General features: G+C 35.1%; 1 protein-coding gene across 1 annotated transcript in view; it reads right to left on the bottom strand.

Annotated features, from left to right (window-relative positions):
* The window catches only part of LOC125663610 (THO complex subunit 6 homolog), a 15,114-nt gene extending 790 nt beyond the window's left edge, over positions 1–14,324 (bottom strand). The window contains exons 1-10 of the mRNA XM_048895889.2: positions 14,232–14,324; positions 6,033–6,148; positions 5,515–5,579; positions 4,647–4,701; positions 3,718–3,807; positions 3,043–3,091; positions 2,704–2,781; positions 2,478–2,580; positions 2,217–2,269; positions 1,365–1,433 (exon numbers count right to left, since the gene is read on the bottom strand). Of these exons, the coding sequence (XP_048751846.1) occupies positions 1,365–1,433; positions 2,217–2,269; positions 2,478–2,580; positions 2,704–2,781; positions 3,043–3,091; positions 3,718–3,807; positions 4,647–4,701; positions 5,515–5,579; positions 6,033–6,148; positions 14,232–14,240 (687 nt within the window). The 5' untranslated portion in view covers positions 14,241–14,324. The remainder of the gene's footprint in view (positions 1–1,364; positions 1,434–2,216; positions 2,270–2,477; positions 2,581–2,703; positions 2,782–3,042; positions 3,092–3,717; positions 3,808–4,646; positions 4,702–5,514; positions 5,580–6,032; positions 6,149–14,231) is intronic.
* Positions 14,325–14,348: the final 24 nt, after the last annotated feature.

Raw genomic sequence — 14,348 nt, 5'->3', positions numbered from 1 at the left:
AGAACAAATCTGATGGAAACAGAGAAAGGATGTAACATCTTGTAGGAGATTAGGATCATGTTCAGATTTCAGAGAATCAATAATTATATCGTATTTGTACAAAAGTTAGTTAACTTTAACAAACATTTAACTTGCCATTAACTTTTACATATATTAAATATTCATGGAATTGGCAATGGTTATCGTGGGATGTCAAAGGGGGCAATATATGGTTATCGTGGGATGGGGAAAAAATAATCTGAGAACGTTAGAAAGATTTTAAAATTTAGCGAAAAAAAGTAATATACATCCCAACTATCTAGCTCTAGAGATATAACGTAACAGTACCCATTTTTGCCGAAAATGAACAAATTTTGGTCAAATTTTTGCAAAAAGAAAATAAATTCGAGTTATTAGAGGTCTAGATGTGTGTCTTTGATTGGATTTTTTATTGAATCTATTCTTAAATAATTTTATTTTGAAAAGACAGGACCTTGACCTTTAAAAACGAATGTAGAGTAATTCCCATTTATCATGTGGTGGATTTTTGATCCGCCTACGTGACTCAAAAGGCAGACATCGTCTGCATTTATTATGTGCAGATTTTTACGGTAAACTAGGTAAATCATTAATTGTTTGACTGGACATACTTAAATTATCAAATCGCAAATTAAGTAAAAGTTTATGAGGTTAAATGAAAGAACAGTTTGCTGCAGATCTATTACATGCAAAATATTGACTTTGCGTATCGAAAACAACCGATTTCCGCATTCATCCTTTTTTAAAATTCATATTGTTTGCAGCCAACAACCGACACCATATTGATATTGAAAGAATAATATTAATGTATAATTAAACATGCAAAATATAAATCTGGTTATTGCATGCAAAAGTTTTTGTTTTTGCTAAAGTTTAATTCCATTTTCTTTTCAAATCAACAGATTCCGCTAAAGAACTCATCTTTAGCGTATATTCATGACGTCATAATAAAATATTACGTCATTTTCATGTAAGTGGGATAAGAAGAACATCCTAGTTGTGTAAATAAAAAGAGTAATTAAGCATGGTATGAAAGTTGAAAAAATGAAGAAAAAAACATCGGCGGTATATAGCCAACAATGTCCCTTGTTCTTTGTACAGCTTTACATGGAATCGGATCTTTAATTCAAAGCTAGTGGCATTACAATGCTAGTGATATTTCACTGCTGGTTATTTTCACTTTACAGCATTAAAAAAATGGTGACTTTTACCTCAATTTATTCTGCAAAGCATTACACTGTTAGTGACTTCCATCTATTTGCTTGAACAGTTTTTAAACAAATAACACTTGATTTGTAGTTACAGGTTATTACAAAGCAAACTACAATAAAATAAGACACACTCACCAGCCAGTCATCGGAACTGTCCATTGCTATACATCCAATCCATTTACCCTGACTAGGCCTACTACAACTCTGTATAATCAAGATCAAAAGTTAAATTTGACAATGCGGAGAAATCTACCGGAACAGTCTATATTAAACGCATTTAGTTGTTTGTTTGTTTTACGTCCTGTCGAGAATTTTTCACTCATATCGAGACGTCACCAGCTGTAGGTTAAGTACCACAAATTAAAACCTATGCTTTAGTGATAAGGGCTGTGACAGTGAGGATTCTTTATTGTACCAACACCTGCCACAACACAGGACCTCCATTTTTAAGGTTATACCTAAAAGACCCATGATTTTCACTTCCAAATACCACACATTTGGCAAAGGAGCAATCACTACTTATATTTACGTCTTAGGTTTGACGCGGTCATGGCTCGAGCGGGGCTTGAACTCAGGATCCCTTGGTTACGAAGTGAACATTCTACAACTGAGCTACCGCAACCAGTCTACTGCATTTAAACATTTCATGTTAACATAAAATACCATCTCAGACATTTTAAATTTTAAAGAAATTGAAGTAGAGCATACTGATAAAATAAAAATATAGTAAAATTGAGACATAATGCCCTGAGATTGGCTACATTCAATTGCAGCAAATGTGGTCGTGATGCCTGACCCTGACCTTTAACAGTCATCTATAAATGACCTTGATCTTTCAGTTCACTAAGTATAAGCCTCTATTTTGCAGAGTTCAAAAGTTATAATCAAGGTCAAAGCTGCAAACAGACAAGGAGACAAGACAGACCAAAAACACTATGACCCTTAATCTTTGATCTTGGGTACATAGAAATATTGTAGAGCTCTGACCTCAGTTTTGTAGGGAACAATGGTGTGAACAGGTTCTGCACTGTCTCTAACATCTGCAGAAAATTAAAGGAATAGCTTTTACAAATTTACAAACAATCTGAAATACAGCAAATAATTGTCCATCCTACACATTGTACACAAAGTAGAAAGATAATAGCAAAAGAACATTTGTTGTTCACAGTTCACACACATATATACATGTATATATAAATGTTTAACTGCCTAAAGAATAGAAACAATTGTGTGAATCAGACCACAGACCCCAGATATTGACAGTTCCGTCCTCTGATGCAGAAGCCAACGTGTTTCCATCATTTTTCAGAGAAATATCATGTATGTAGTCTGTGTGACCGCTTAGCGTCAGCTTGAAGGAAAAACAGCCATGAAGCTTAACATTTAGTACATTTTCTTTGCATATATGGGATATGCACAAGTATTTTAAAAATACACGTTCGTATAAAATGTTATTTCACATCACAGAACTTACCTCTTGTGTTCCTGATTCTAAATCCCAGCCATACACATTCTTATCTCCACACCCAGCAAATAATGTAGTCCCAGTCTCCTATACAGGGATAAAACCAATAAAGTATCACCAAGTAAAAGTATGAATATAACACATATTTATAAAAATGTAGTCCCAGTCTACTGTAGAGATATAAAACCGAGAAAGTATCACCGAGTAAAAGTATGAATATAACACGTATTTATAAAAATGTAGTTCCAGTCTACTGTAGAGAGATAAAACCAATAAAGTATCACCAAGTAAAAGTATGAATACAATATATATTTTAATTCTCCATTTTCCCCCCAAATTTCTACTAACCTGCTTGTCAATGATTAATGCATTTACTTCTGGATTAGAAAATGGGCCCCTGAAATCAAAATGCAATTCTTTAATCTTCCATCAAAATTCATGCATTACTAGCAATGTACACATACATGTATTTTGTAACAATTTTTAAGAATAAAGTATAGTCTGCCTAATTTCAGTGGGGATCTTTTTGTAAGCATAACTTTAATAATAAAAGCACAACATGCCTCATTTAAGAGTCATTAAATCTATAGTGATGGACATTAACATTCAAATCCATTTGCCCTTTGGGCAGGTGAACCCAAATTATGACTTGCCCGAATTCTAATATCAGCTGCCAAAAAGAAGAATATTACTTAAAAGTTATCATATTAAATCAGCAGACTATGAAGTTGTGCTTCCTTTACTTAAACTTCAGCCTGAGTTTGCTATGAAGCCATGATCAGGTTGTTGATGAGTCAATATATTTGTTACTACTAATACTTAACACTAAAGTAGATATGCTACCAAGGATTTTCCAAAGTACGAACATGTGACGAAATCCTGTGAAATATTAACTTGCCAAATCAGACAAGTACATGCATGTCTTAAGTTCCACTCGCCTGAACCGAGATTTCACTTACCTTGGGCAATCGGACAACCGCTAATGTCAATCCCTAATGTAGGACTGCTTATTGATAAACCTACTTTTTAGGAATGTTGAAGGTCCAGACAACTCGAGGGCTTTTGTCCAGGACTTCTTTCCATTTCCAAGCACAGATTGGTCCATTTCCTGCACTAATTAGCATAGGAAATTTTCATATGAATCTGACATGCCTTAAAAATATTTAAAATTTTTATGTATCTCTAATTTTAAATATTATTACCATAAATAACTCATATTTTGGGAAACATTATTTTCACAACATCGTCTTAACAGACTTACCAGTGTTAGATATACTATTTTTGTGAACGCATAAAAGGTAATTTACGGTAATTTTTACAGAATCAAGTGGTATGTGTATTCTTGAAATTGAATATTTTACAGGCTGAAAATTGAGATCCAGTCTGTCAGTCTTGAACACTAGTGTAAGATGTGTAATATGCTACAAGTGTATTAAAATCATTCAACATGTCGAAAATATTCCAGAGAATTTGAAAACTCCAGTCTGACGGAATTATCCACCAATATTTCCTTTGGCCTGACAGAAAAGTGTCAGTAATCTTTTATTGTTAAGACAGTTAAAATTACAGTAGCAAAATGTCTGGCATGCAAGAATCCAATTTTGAAAAACTCTGATATTCCTTATCTATCAAATACCATTCCTGTACTGTAAACCAACTTTTATTCATGTGCGACAAATTTTAACGAGGTTCGCTAGAACCTAGTCATCATGAATAGTTCTCGCCGTGAAACAATCCTTTAATGTCTCCTGTAATTCTTTACGATTATTGATTTAAGATTATCTCGATCAAGAAAATTTGTTGCTGTGAACCAGTTTATCAATGGTTAATCATAAAATTAAAGTTGTCATGAATAAAAATTTGTTTTACAGTAAAAATATTGTTTCCTCTTTTGAACCACAAAAAGAAAAACTGAACTGAACACAATGATAAAGACATGTACAATGATGTACCTTATGAGAAGATCGGACGTTGTGGCCAGGCAATAAAGGGCACCATCATCACTCGCTGAAAAAAAAACACTCATATCTCAGTACTCTTTCAAATGCCCTTCTAGTCACTTTGCAAGGATTGTATGATAACTTTAACAAAAGTACATCAAAAAAGAGTATCTAATCATTAAATGATGATTGCATTTTTGTGTATGTTGCAGGAGAACTGCTGAGGTCAACAATTGTTTTTTTTAAGCTGAGGCTTTTATTTTTCAAACAACATTTCGAGACCAAGGAGGCTATCCTGCAACATACACAAAACAAGAACTTTATTTCTATTCTACTACAGCCCAGAAATATACAGTCGATTGTTTTCCTATATAGCTATGAATTAGGTCACTGTGATGTCATGGCAGTTTTCAAAATGAACTGGGCCTATATGTTTTTGCTGACAAAAAAGGTGAGATGGTAAGGCTATTCTAGAACAATTTTTAAAAATATTCAGGTATTTAGTTTGATGTTGATGGATTACATCAACTGCTTTGAAGATATGTGCACAGTCCAAGAAAAGTTGTCTGTGCATCGCCATGATTACATGTGTATTGCTCAAGGAATGCAGACAATTGATTATACTGAATGACAAATGTTCTTTATTTATTCATGAATTCGTTTAACAACACATTTTGATTTGATTTTTATGATTATAAAATTGAATATTACATGTATCAGTTATCGACTTTATTGTTGTATTAGCAAAATACGAAGTGCAAGAGAGATTAGTTCAATTTGCTCATAATCAGATAATACATATGAAGGTATATCGTAGAAAAATGACCGCGACATTCCTTTGATCTATGCAATAACCGTGGTAGAATAAAAATTCACTTACCCTGGAATGAAAAAACCTGCTGCCAGTGTCCCTCAGTGGCATCTGGAGCTAGGGCTTTTGACAAACTAAAAGAATACACCATCACTGAATAATATTTAATATTCTTATTATGCCCATTTATCATGTAAACAGGAAGAAAGAATATTGAAAATGATCGCTGCTTTTAAATGCTTTCTATGAAGATTTTGTGAGATAAAAAACTTTAAAATAATATATTTATATTGGATTGGGATTTGATTTATACAACATCAACTTGGTAGTTAAGTTGGTAGAGTAGTTGCTCAGCAAGAGACTGGTTCCAGGCCACAAGACCATAAACTGAGAATAGACTTCTAAAAGTCTATATTTCAAATCCAGCTAACTTTTGAAAAATAATTTTCATAAACAAAAAAAAAATTTCAGTACATGTTTGCATTTAAATTTTTCTTAATAAACCACCATTTTTTGAACATTTGTGCTAGATAAATCTTAAAATAATATAATAATACAGAATGTAAACTTTTAAATTCTGTTTATACCTGAATATTGATATTTTTCCATAATTGTTACAGGTCGCTAAATAATGGCCGCAAGGGGAAAAGCACTGTGAAAACACTGTAGTGTGCAGTAGTTTTCTGGCCTCTAGACTCTTGTCCTGAAATATATAAAGTTTTAATTAAGTTTTAATGAATCAAACAAGGCAGTAGAATACCAACCAATAGTAAGACACAAACTAGGGCTGATTTGATACAGCAGTAAATATACACAGCTGTAAGCTGATCCGATACAACGGTAATCTGATCCAATACAACAGTAAGCTGATCCGATACAACAGTAAGCTGATCCGATACAGCAGTAAGCTGATCCAATACAACAGTAAGCTGATCCGATACAACCGTAAGCTGATCTGATACAACAGTAAGCTGATCCAATACAGCAGTAAGCTGATCCAATACAACAGTAATCTGATCCAATACAGCTGTAATCTGATCCAATACAGCAGTAAGCTGATCCAATACAGCAGTAAGCTGATCCAATACAGCTGTAAGCTGATCCAATACAACAGTAAGCTGATCCAATACAGCAGTAGTGATGGGCAATCGGACCAAAAACCATAATCGATTATCGACAATAATCGGACACAAGTAATCGATTAATAATCGATTATAATCAGAAATGGCATTTAAGTGTCTTCCCCTCAAATTAGATGTAACAGAATTATTAAATGTATGGAAACAACATTTGAATTCTTTTTTGTTTCATTTGTTCACAGGTGAGTAAATCAGGATTCCAATATATCAAGTGATGGAATTTATCTATAATCTCAATGTATCAAAGATATTAGAGATAGGCTCCTTTATTTGACTGTTGAATGTCATTGTTGTTACCGTCCTTCATATCTCCCGCCATTTTGTTTGCTTATTTTTGATCGGGTTTGACATGCAGAAAATAAAATTTGAACAAAGTTGAAGTGATTTCCGGATTTTGTTTGGTCAACGATGTCAGCGACTTTTATTTTGTAATCGATTAGTAGCATCGTAGGTCTCTGAACGACCGACAATCGATCATCGGCGACAATCGTTTCATCACTATACAGCAGTAAATATACACAGCAGTAAGCTGATCCAATACAACAGTAAGCTGATCCAATACAACAGTAAGCTGATCCAATACAGCAGTAAGCTGACCCAATACAACAGTAAGCTGATCCAATACAACAGTAAGCTGATCCGATACAACAGTAAGCTGATCTGATACAACAGTAAACTGATCCAATACAGCAGTCCGATACAACAGTAATCTGATCCAATACAGCAGTAAGCTGATCCAATACAGCTGTAAGCTGATCCAATACAACAATAAGCTGATCCAATACAGCAGTAAATATACACAGCAGTAAGCTGATCCAATACAACAGTAAGCTGATCCAATACAACAGTAAGCTGATCCAATACAACAGTAAGTTGATCCAATACAACAGTAATCTGATCCAATACAGCAGTAAGCTGATCCGATACAACAGTAAGCTGATCCAATACAACAGTAAGCTGATCCAATACAACAGTAAGCTGATCCGATACAACAGTAAGCTGATCCGATACAACAGTAAGCTGATCCAATACAGCAGTCTGATACAACAGAAAGCTGATCCAATACAGCAGTAAGCTGATCCAATACAGCAGTAAGTTGATCCAATACAACAGTAAGCTGATCCAATACAACAGTAAGCTGATCCAATACAACAGTAAGCTGATCCAATACAACAGTAAGCTGATCTGATACAACAGTAATCTGATCCAATACAGCAGTAAGCTGATCTGATACAACAGTAAGCTGATCTGATACAACAGTAAGCTGATCCGATACAACAGTAAGCTGATCCAATACAGCAGTAAGCTGATCCAATACAGCAGTAAGCTGATCCAATACTTTTTCCTTTGCCATAATTTGTGTTTGATAAAACATGCCATTAATTCATCATTATTTATTTAACTTAATTAGCGCCATTAGGCTCATCAGCATTACATTGTCAAACATTATATGATATAAATAGTACATGAAACATATAGACCTTTATAGAATTCACTTTTTTTTTTCCCTTGGGGATACAGGTTAGAATAGATCCTCAGTACCCCTTGCTTGTCGTAAAAGGCGACTAAATGGGGTAGTCCTTCGGATGAGATCGGAAAACCCGAGGTCCTGCGTCACAGCAGGTGTGACACGATACAGATCCCTCCCTGCTCAATGGCCATAAGCGCCGAGCATAGGCCTAAATTTTGCAGCCCTTCACCAGCAGTGGTGATGTCTCCATATCAGTGAAAAATTCTCAAGAGGGATGTTAAACAATATTCAATCAATCATTTTTTTTCAACTCAAAACTTTTCCATTCAGACAAAATTGGAAAAAAATTACTATACAGAATCATTAATTGAATATGTGTAATCTGTATTGATCTATAGATTGAAAAATAAGTTATCATGGTGCATCGACGGATCATTTCAGCCCTAACAAAAACAGATGATATCATCAAAGCATGTGGCCTTGTTATACGTGTATAAAACAAGGCTGCCAAAACCATACCCTCACTAAGGTCACTGAGCAAGATGTCAACATGTATTGTTCAATATGACCTGTAAAGTTGTCATTTGTTATATATATACATAAAAATAATGACAAGATATGATGTCACATTTGCACTATTATTGCAGCTGTTGACCATTGTCACTCTTCCGATTTAATGATAGCATGCAACAGAAAGCGGTGTTGTACAAATAGTAAAACATCAATGATTTTTCTCATCATTACGTAGTTCTTTAGAAATAACATTAAAGCCACAAATTGCACATAGCAATTATACGGTTCACTATGCTCAAAATTATAAACTAACCCACGATGTATTTTCCTTTGTCTCAGGCTAGAATGACGCTATGTCAATGAATAAAATATGTCATTTGATTATCGTCTAAATTTCTTAAGATAGCGAATAGCAAAATTTAGATGGCATCATGTCTATTTAATTGTATTTCTTTCTTATGCATATGAAACATATTGTTTCTAAATAAGACACTTATTAGCCTCATCTTCTGTGGTCTTAAACAACCCAAACAAATTTCTGCAGACAGTCAGTATTAAACCTAGTAAAATGTCTGTTATCAAATTTTTTTTTTAAATCATTTTGTAGTTTGTTCAATACATATTGCTATATATATTCATACTCTATAATATATATATATATATTAAAACGTATATACATAATACACCCATGAAAAGCTAATATAGGGTGTTTATCTTACACCATGATTTGTAGAACTTGGCTTCAAGTAATATCAGCAATCATCAGGGTGTGACATACTTTCTTTGCATCGAAATAACAAGACCAATCATGTACTCTCTATGTAATATTTTCACTTGGCATCGCTAACGGTACATAATACACCCATGAAAAGCTAATATAGGGTGTTTTTCTTTCATCATGATTTGTAGAACTTGGCTTCAAGTAGTATCAGGAATTATTAGGGTGTGACATACTTTCTTTGCATCATAAAAACAGACAAATCATACTCTCTACATAATATTTTCACTTGGAATAAGATGTATGTGTACCACATTTGATGGTCCTAGCTCCAATGGTTCAGTCTATATCCTGATACTATGTCCTTGACCTTAAGAAACAACAGGCATCCTCCACTTAGCATAAAGTGTATGTGTACCAAGTTTGATGGTCCTAGCCCCAAAAGTTCAGTCTGTATAATGCCTACAAGGTTTTCCTACTAAGTAATACTGCAACCTTGACCTTTGAGGTCCTTGAAAAACAATAGGCATCTTCCTCTCACCATGGTGATCAAATATACTAAGTTGTAATATCCTGGAGCTTACGGTTTGGTTTGTATCCTGCCCACAAGGTTTTCTACTCTAGGTTTTCCTACTAATTGCTACTACGACCTTGATCTTTGACCTCTGATAATGGTAAGACACAAACTAGGGCTGATTCGATACAGCAGTAAATATACACAGCTGTAAGTTGATCCAATACAACAGTAAGCTGATCCGACCTTGATCTTTGACCTCTGATCTTGAAAAACAATAGACATCTTCCTCTCTTCATGGTGATCAAATGTACCAAGTTGTAAAATCCTCAAGCTTACGGTTCTGTCTGTATGCTGCACACAAGGTCCGAACAGACAAATGACGCCATACCATAATACGTCCCATCTTCGACGGGCATATAATAATCAATAAAAAATTTCTTTCATATATACATGTATTTATTATATAGTTTGAAAGTAAATGGAGCTTTTATAACCCTTGGACACCACCGTCTTGATCTAACAAGAGTCTTTGCAGACTGCGACCTTCGTGTAGTTTGTCAAAACTTCTGGTGACTATTATGATGAAGACATTGTGTGATTTTGTTTGACTTTGAAATAAAAATTTATCCAAAAAAATGGCCATTTCAAGTCTTTCTTGTAAAATATTAAAATATTTTTTGCTTGCTACAAAAGAAAAATTCTGGAGTGTGTTGATCACATTTCAAAAAAGCAATGTGGCATCATAATCATATTAATTAATGTCTTAGTGCATAGGAAGTGTGTGGTTCAGTATGTTCTTGTATTTCAGGATTTTCAAACTTCTAAAAAATAGCAAATCTATAATGACTCAGTTTTTGTATGACTTTTTCCAGACACCCATTTTCTCATTTATGTCTCTGGTTTTTCACACCTTAGGCTAAAATAGAATATAAGGTAGCTTCATATATAAGATCTTGTAACTTCAAATGGAAGATCATGTATGTTTAAAATTTTACATCAGAAATGCCAGGTGTACCAAATACCTACCTACTTCTCACTGTAAATCAGTGGACACATACGAAAAATTTGAACTTCTTAAGAGAAAACTCCTTATTGGTATAATCACAATGTTTAAGGTGTTTACTTTTTTCCTAAATTTTGGTATAATACTTGCTTGCAGTGTACCATAGCCTAAATACTGTTGTGTTTCCGCTAACCTGAACCACCCTAAATTACATACCATACCCTATAATTGTTTAAACATATTGTTCAACAGTTCAAGAGATTACTGATTAGACAATGCTTTGGAGTTGACACTTGAAATTACTTCAGAGGTAATTCATTGTGAGCACTGGCTAGCACTGCAAGCTCTAATGGCTATAGCACTGCCAGCTCTAATGACTATAGCACTGCCAACTCTAATGACTATGGCACTGTCAGCTCTAATGAGTATAGCACTGCCAACTCTAATGACTATAGCACTGTCAGCTCTAATGACTATAGCACTGTCAGCTCTAATGACTATGGCACTGTCAGCTCTAATGACTATAGCACTGCCAACTCTAATGACTATAGCACTGCCAGCTCTAATGGCTATAGCACTGTCAGCTCTAATGACTATAACACTGCCAGCTCTAATGACTATAGCACTGTCAGCTCTAATGACTATAACACTGTCAGCTCTAATGACTATAACACTGCCAACTCTAATGACTATAACACTGTCAGCTCTAATGACTATAGCACTGCCAGCTCTAATGACTATAGCACTGCCAACTCTAATGACTATGGCACTGCCAGCTCTAATGACTATGGCACTGTCAGCTCTAATGACTATAGCACTGCCAACTCTAATGACTATACCACTGTCAGCTCTAATGACTATAGCACTGTCAGCTCTAATGACTATAGCACTGCCAACTCTAATGACTATGGCACTGCCAGCTCTAATGACTATGGCACTGTCAGCTCTAATGACTATAACACTGCCAACTCTAATGACTATAGCACTGCCAGCTCTAATGACTATAGCACTGTCAGCTCTAATGACTATAGCACTGCTAACTCTAATGACTATGGCACTGCCAACTCTAATGACTATGGCACTGTCAGCTCTAATGATTATAGCACTGCCAACTCTAATGACTATAGCACTGCCAGCTCTAATGGCTATAGCACTGTCAGCTCTAATGACTATAACACTGCCAGCTCTAATGACTATAGCACTGTCAGCTCTAATGACTATAACACTGCCAGCTCTAATGACTATAGCACTGTCAGCTCTAATGACTATAACACTGCCAACTCTAATGAATATAGCACTGTCAGCTCTAATGACTATAGCACTGCCAACTCTAATGACTATGGCACTGTCAGCTCTAATGATTATAGCACTGCCAACTCTAATGACTATAGCACTGCCAGCTCTAATGGCTATAGCACTGTCAGCTCTAATGACTATAACACTGCCAGCTCTAATGACTATAGCACTGTCAGCTCTAATGACTATAACACTGCCAGCTCTAATGACTATAGCACTGTCAGCTCTAATGACTATAACACTGCCAACTCTAATGAATATAGCACTGTCAGCTCTAATGACTATAGCACTGCCAACTCTAATGACTATGGCACTGTCAGCTCTAATGACTATAGCACTGCCAACTCTAATGACTATAGCATTGCCAGCTCTAATGAATATAGCACTGCCAGCTCTAATGACTATAGCACTGCCAACTCTAATGACTATAGCACTGCCAGCTCTAATGACTATAACACTACCAGCTCTAATGACTATAGCACTGCCAACTCTAATGACTATAGCACTGTGAGCTCTAATGACTATAGCACTGCCAACTCTAATGACTATAGCACTGTCAGCTCTAATGACTATAACACTGCCAACTCTAATGACTATAACACTGTCAGCTCTAATGACTATAGCACTGCCAGCTCTAATGACTATAGCACTGCCAGCTCTAATGACTATAGCACTGCCAACTCTAATGACTATAACGCTGCCAGCTCTAATGACTATAGCATGTGGAAAAAATCTAATCTGATGAAGCTGTACATTTGTCTAGAAATTATTTCTGTCACATTCCCAAAAGTTCCTCATAAAAAAAATGGTGGATACATGTATCTCACATAGTCATGATCTCAGATTACTATAGGATTAAACATTCTTTTTGAATAATTCATCGATGTGTGAACTCTGGACATTTTACTCACAAACTGAATAAAAGTGTGAAGCACTTTTATGTTAAGTTTGTGAGTAAAATGTCCGGAGTTTAGACATTGATAAATTCTTCAAAAAGAATGTTTGATTCTTATAATTCCAATTCATTCTCTGTATTATCAATTTCAAAACTTTGAATAGTTTCCCCGCACTGAGTTATTTGTTTTTAGGCGCGTATGTATACATAGCGTTTTTAGATTTATTGATGTGTAAATTCTCGTTTATTTTTGTCCAATCAAAACAATTGTAATATAAACTTATGAAGATCATCTCAATTTCATCCTAGTCTACATAATGCAGTGTGCTGTGTTGTGCCTAATGTGCAACCGTCTTGTGTCAAGACGATAGCTGCATGACGACATGGTCTCCGTTTACACGTCATAATACAACTGAAGTAGTGGTGGATCTAACCTAGGAGTTAAAGGGTGAGTTGAGCATGCACACAAATTATGATGGTTTGTATGCACTCCCAGTCGTAAAATATTACATTAGTCCATAGTTTCAATTAGGCCCTTAAAAAATTCATGGAGTGAAACTGAGGAAGGGGGAAATATCCACTAATATACATACATCACTAACATGTAGCTGTGATGACAAAGATTTTTCTGCAGGAGAACTCGTACCCAGATTTATCCGATAAAATGACAAAGTTTTTTCTCCGGGAGAACTCATACTCAGATATTGATGTACGGGTTCTCCTGGGTACGAGTTCTCCAGAAGTCTATAACGGTAGCTCGGTCAACATATCATATCAAAGCATGGCTAATGTATAAGTTGCATTGATTATGATAGTAAAAAAAATCATTAGGATTGTAAAAAATGAAACCCTTATGTTCAATATATTAATATACCTCCAACTTGATGACCTGATTGTTTCTTTGTGTGCTCTTTTAAAAAATAAAATGAAGTTTGAGAAAAGAATAAAGGCCCTATATAATTTATTTCACACCGACCTACTCTAATACTTTCACTTGGTTGTTAGCGAAAACATAATAGACCGTGTATTTTTCGGTCTGAACAGAATGTTGGAGCACAGAAATTGGTATAGACCCCTATTATAATTATTACATTAAAAAAATACCGGTTCCTATAATGATATACCCTGTAGCGACGCTCGCCCTAACGGTAGCATCGACAACACCATAAGCATTCAGGTGTATTTCCTTATTAAAAGAAGCGTTCTTAAAATTGTGTACGCTATATATACTTACTAGTTTCATGTTTTAGACCGGGTGTTTCAAGACCGAATTTGTTTTGTCCGCCAAGCTGGGGTGAAAGCGAAGAAATGTCGAGCCCGATATTATTTCAAACATAACACAATATCATAC

The sequence above is a fragment of the Ostrea edulis genome, chromosome 1 (assembly GCF_947568905.1).
Source record: "Ostrea edulis chromosome 1, xbOstEdul1.1, whole genome shotgun sequence".
In the NCBI taxonomy this organism is placed as follows: Eukaryota; Metazoa; Mollusca; class Bivalvia; order Ostreida; family Ostreidae; genus Ostrea; species Ostrea edulis.
Note: the sequence above shows the minus strand (reverse complement) of the source record. Positions and strands in the feature narration are given on the sequence as shown.